The 5,143-nt window shown below is 40.5% G+C and overlaps 1 protein-coding gene across 1 annotated transcript; it reads right to left on the reverse strand.

Moving 5' to 3' along the window:
- On the reverse strand, positions 1-1,944 carry LOC110503522. Its single transcript, XM_021581877.2, has 3 exons — positions 1,466-1,944; positions 1,039-1,297; positions 1-923 (listed from the first exon to the last, which is right to left on the reverse strand). Exons 1-3 carry the CDS (start codon positions 1,917-1,919, stop codon positions 809-811), a joined length of 828 nt encoding a protein of 275 aa, XP_021437552.2. The 5' UTR covers positions 1,920-1,944; the 3' UTR covers positions 1-808.
- Positions 1,945-5,143: the final 3,199 nt, after the last annotated feature.

Raw genomic sequence — 5,143 nt, forward strand, 5'->3', positions numbered from 1 at the left:
AATAAGACTGTAATATTTAATAAAGACAACATATTTAAAGTTAGACAAAATAATGAAGTACTTAATGACTATTTACAAATTATATACTGTATGATATAGGCCTACTTTTCCTTTCAGCAGAACCAAAGCAGATAAAATAACTTGCGCTGGGAATTAATTTACTTCATTTACTGTACATGACTACCAAGGTAAAGAAGGGACCATATTAATTTTGAGAGAATAAAATAAAATCTGTAATAAGGAACACCCTGGTTCTAATGAATTAGTGTTCTCTCTGTCTTGACCCAATGCAAAATATTGATATTCCAATTTTTTTTTCTCAAAGCCACCCTACATTACATAGTTAAGAAAGACAAGTGATGACCCTGAAATTCACCAAGAGGCTGCATGCCCAGTGCTCTGGAAAAAAAGAGACTATACTGTCACTAAAACGATCGTCACCTGCAGCGTTCTCAAGGTTCCGATTGACACGATGGGCTGCAGGCCCGGACATCTGATCCGTGGAGGGAGTGTTGTGATGGTGTTGCAACAGAGGGAGGGCTGGCGGCTCATCACTGACGACCGGGCGTTTGATCACCTCGGCCGTATGGAAACAACACCTGTAACCGGAGTCTCCGTGTGTGGAGTTCAGGTCAGGTGCGATAAAATCAATCTTCTGGCTGACCTAAAAAACCATGTAGCTGACACTCTGCCCTAGATACTGTTTGTGTGACAGGCCCATTTATGTAGACCTAACTCCCTGCTCTTCACATATTTATGGGCTATAGATTAAATATTGTCCCGCCACCTGTCGCCATCCATCTTCACTTTACGAATCCGTCTCCGCAATCGCATCCAGATCTGTCAGATGGTTGGCCAGAACTGGTCGGTTGGTGTAGATGTTATCCACGGGCAGAAGAAATGTGACCGTCTTTACTTTGGTCCTGCAAAATAAGAGGGAATTAATAGCAACCTAAGCGATATTCTACATTTAGTTTTAAATTTGGTTATCTAAAAGTTCTGGTGAGGTTGGATGAGAAGGCCCACTGGACCACTCACCTGTTTTTGTGCACATATTCTTGGAGAAATAACCTGTTGGTTAACTTCTTTGCAGTGGTGCTGAACTCGTCTCGTGTGGAATTCCCGAAGACGGATGGGGCCCTTCCGTGGACTTCCTCGTGAAGTCGACCCCAACTTGAGTTACTTCCTTTCGCAACATCTCTATTCTTCGACACCCTATCTTCGCTCTCACTCTTCCTGATCACACTTGGCATGTTGGAGGCGATTGAGTATCTCCGGACAGTCATTACAATGTTCTCTGTGAAACCAATAAACCAAATTGATCAGATTATTTTGTTCAAACTAGGCCTAGCTTTAAATAGCCCAATTTCAAACAATGTTGATATATTACAATTGTTTGCTTTACCTTGCTGCTAAAAACGAAAAAATGCCGTTACAACTTAATAGCTTAATAGTGCGACTTTACCCTTGTATTGCCGCTCGAGTGCGGGCGCGGACGCATTTCGTCTCAGGTTCATGTGGGATGGGTTGTCGTCAGCCCCGGTCCTGGGCTGTCCTGCCGGTGAATACGGATTCGGTTCCCCTTGGTCAGTCCCAATCGTCGGCTGACCGATTTCCCCCCTTAGCACACTGTTCTCGGTCTCGAGCTTCTTGATTTCGTTGCGCATCTCCATGATCACCTGTGCGAGGCTCCGGCTGCTCTCCATGGTGCTGGAATTCCGCTGCCAGAACCACGGCTTCCCATACAACCGAGACTCGTGCAAGAGGAGCTCGCTTTGCTGCGGTTTTAACATGCTGCCTGTACTAGCTCTCTGCCAGTCTCTGTCGGAGTCTCTCAATCTCAATCTAGATCTTGTGCAAAGACGATTATGTCGCCTTTCACCACTTATACAGCCGAAAGGGCTCGGGTGATCAGCCATCAGCAATGTTTTATTAATTGGCGCGGGGTGTCGTGTTTCAGGAAAAGCATGCTGCGGAATGAACAATGGACAAGGAGGTGAAATCCTTGGTCCGAACATTTCAGCAAAGCAGGTAAACTATAATAACCTGTTGTCTTGAATTAAAGGTAGGCTAGACCATTGTGTGAATCTGATCATGAGGCAGATTACAATTGTACCCTGGGGCAAATTATGTGTATCTCCTTCCCACCACCCACAACACCTATAATATTCATTACTAATAGTCAACAAATATCAACTATTAATATAGGGTGAAAAAACAACCTGCAGACACATTATAGTTGCTCTCTTTTATTTAATGAAACGCCTCAATAAAAAGGTGTCATAAATGGACGAGAAGGTTCTATTAGGCTACTATAGGTTTTGATGGGTTTAGGTCGGATGACATCAGGTTCATTTATCTGTTACCAGAGAGACTGCAGCCACCAGAACCAAACGAAACATTACACGTTTACACATTGCAGCACGTGCACAGCAAAGTAGACACATGCTCATGTGATATCGCTCACAACAGGTTGGTTGTCACAGATTGGTTGGGTCCCATTGTGATAATAAATATGGAACAAAAAATACATGGTTATCACTCACGTTCATTAATAGTTTAAAAAGTCGCCTCCCGACCTTTTTAGGCTACTCAAGTATTTCATATCTACTGCTTCTGATATTGCTATGTAGCCCAGACTGTTGTCTCTTCCCTAATTATATATGACGTGAATCTTCGTTTTTTTAATACTCTTTTATATATTCTTATGCGTTGACTCCCTATTCGCCAGGATCTAATTAACTATCTGCTACATGACTTCAAGAAGGCATAAGGCCGAAAGTATGCTCAAGTTTATTTTTTATCAGCACCTTGCACTTTCCGTTTTTGTATTCTTATGAGCATTGATTAAGTTAATTATATTATTTTTGCATTTCGGCCTCCTTTGGTCTAATTGATTTATTTAAATTGACTGATTTCTTTATACTAACTGTAACTCAGTAAAATAGTTGAATGTTGCGTTTATATTTTTTGTTCAGTATATAGGCTATTTTCTCATCCAACGTGAGAAAGGTGCACGGATCTTTAATTGCATTGTCCCAGCCATTAACATATGGGAGACAGTAGCTGTGTGCGTAGGTAAAATCACAGGTGAGCCCGAAAAAAAGCCATATTACAACCTATTTGGTGTGATAATTGCGTTGTTTGCTCTATAACCTGTTAATTCATATGCCTTGCGACCGTGATATATGGGCCTAAAGGCCGAGACGATAAGAATTCTACTAGCTACATATTGATATCCCATCCTCTCAGGCCAGGGGCACTAAAATGTATGAATTAATGGCTGGATCAGAATCGCCTTTATAATCATTGATCAGTATGGAGAATTTAAGTAAAACCAAATATCTATCTTCATCCATGGGTAATTTAGAAAAGGGCCAACTTTAGGTAGCTAGCTAGCCACCGGAGGACAACAACAACACAAGGAGACACAACAATTTAAGTTGTTTCTGTCAATGATGTATGCTAGTGGTCTCAATGCTTTTTGATAGGAGTGACGCTGGCTTCCCTTGACAATTTTTGGAGGTTTGCAAGGACCTTGACACTTTTTGAATTCGCTCAGTTTAGCTCAATGCTGATTGGCATTTTTTTCTCAAGGGAGGCCAAATTCTCGTTGGCTTCCCTTGCATTCCATTCAATTCTACTGGCGGCAACTCGTTTGGACCAGACAGCATCAGATTGACGGCCTACATGTAGAGACAGCGTTGTTTCGCTCGCTGGAATGCTTTCTCTGGTGAGATACATTCAGCCTCTTGCCAATTTAAGGAAAATTCTTTTTTTTTTCTTGGTACATTTTTTTGGGGAAGCCTGGCTTCCCTTGGCATTCATGAATACACGCCACTTGTAAAGGATTGTTTTTTGTTGTAGGCAACAATTTTCCTTGAAACAGACCGACAGGTCAATATGGGGGGTTTCTAATCTTACTACCACTATGGTATCAGATATTCTAGAATGTTGGCAACATCATGGACACAAGCTGAAGCTGCCTCCACGTTATTTTAACTTAGGCTATTGGACTTGCAACCAACAATTCATATTGAATTAATTTGAGTTGATAACAAATCAAATAATCAAACCGATTCCCAGTGGGATGATGACACACAAACGCTCCAAAGCAATTTTTGTGCAATCCAAAGTAAAATGGTAGGATAGCGCAGTAAACGCATCATCTATTTAATAAAAAAATTCAGCATAACCATTTAATTTAAAACATACATTTCATTTGTTTTTCAGCCATGCAGCTCAAATATTGGAGGAAGGAAGAAAAGGTAGGATAGCCTAAACAATGCTGAGTTGAATTACAATGCTGTAATGAGCTAGGCTATTACATGTAGGTTTATGCCTATAAGATAGGGTGCCTTTAGAAAGTATTCAGACCCCTTGACTTCTTCCACATTTTGTTGTGTTACAGACAGAATTGAACATTTATTAAATTGAGATTTTGTGTCACTGGCCTACACACAATACCCAATGATGTCAAAGTGGATTTATGTTTTTAGAAATGTTTACAAATTATTTTAAAAATGAAAAGCTGAAATGTCATAAGTTAATAAGTATTCAACCCCTTTCTTGTGTGAAATAACAGTGTTTAACATGATTTTTGATTGACTACTTCATCTCTGTACCACACACATACAATGATCTGCAATGACCCTTAGTCGAGAGGTGAATTTCAAAAACAGATTCAAACAGATTCAACCACAAAGAACAGTAAAACATTTAAAAATCAGACTTTGAATATCCCTTTGAGCATAGTGAAGTTATTAATTACACTTTGGATGGTGTATCAATACAAGTTGTTATATTTTTTGTTGTGCTTTATGGTATTTGCCTCGTGACTCCTGCGTGCTTTGTTGATTATGAACTTGCTTGTTAGCCCAACCTTGGGACAGACTATGTTTTCTTCCCCACACTAGGGACTCTGACTCTCTATTGGTTAAATGGACTCTTGGCCTCCCATCCTATTCTAACCACCTCTCGCCGGCTGTGTATTCATGTTACCTGATGAAATTGCTGTACAATATGATCTTGTTGCCATCTGATGCACATTCAAATGTCATAAAAAATCAACACTGCAGATTTCTCCCTGTCCTCTCCTGTGCCCTGATTGTATTACTGCTGATGATATCTGGAAATGTGCATG

The sequence above is a fragment of the Oncorhynchus mykiss genome, chromosome 24 (assembly GCF_013265735.2).
Source record: "Oncorhynchus mykiss isolate Arlee chromosome 24, USDA_OmykA_1.1, whole genome shotgun sequence".
Taxonomy (NCBI): domain Eukaryota; kingdom Metazoa; phylum Chordata; class Actinopteri; order Salmoniformes; family Salmonidae; genus Oncorhynchus; species Oncorhynchus mykiss.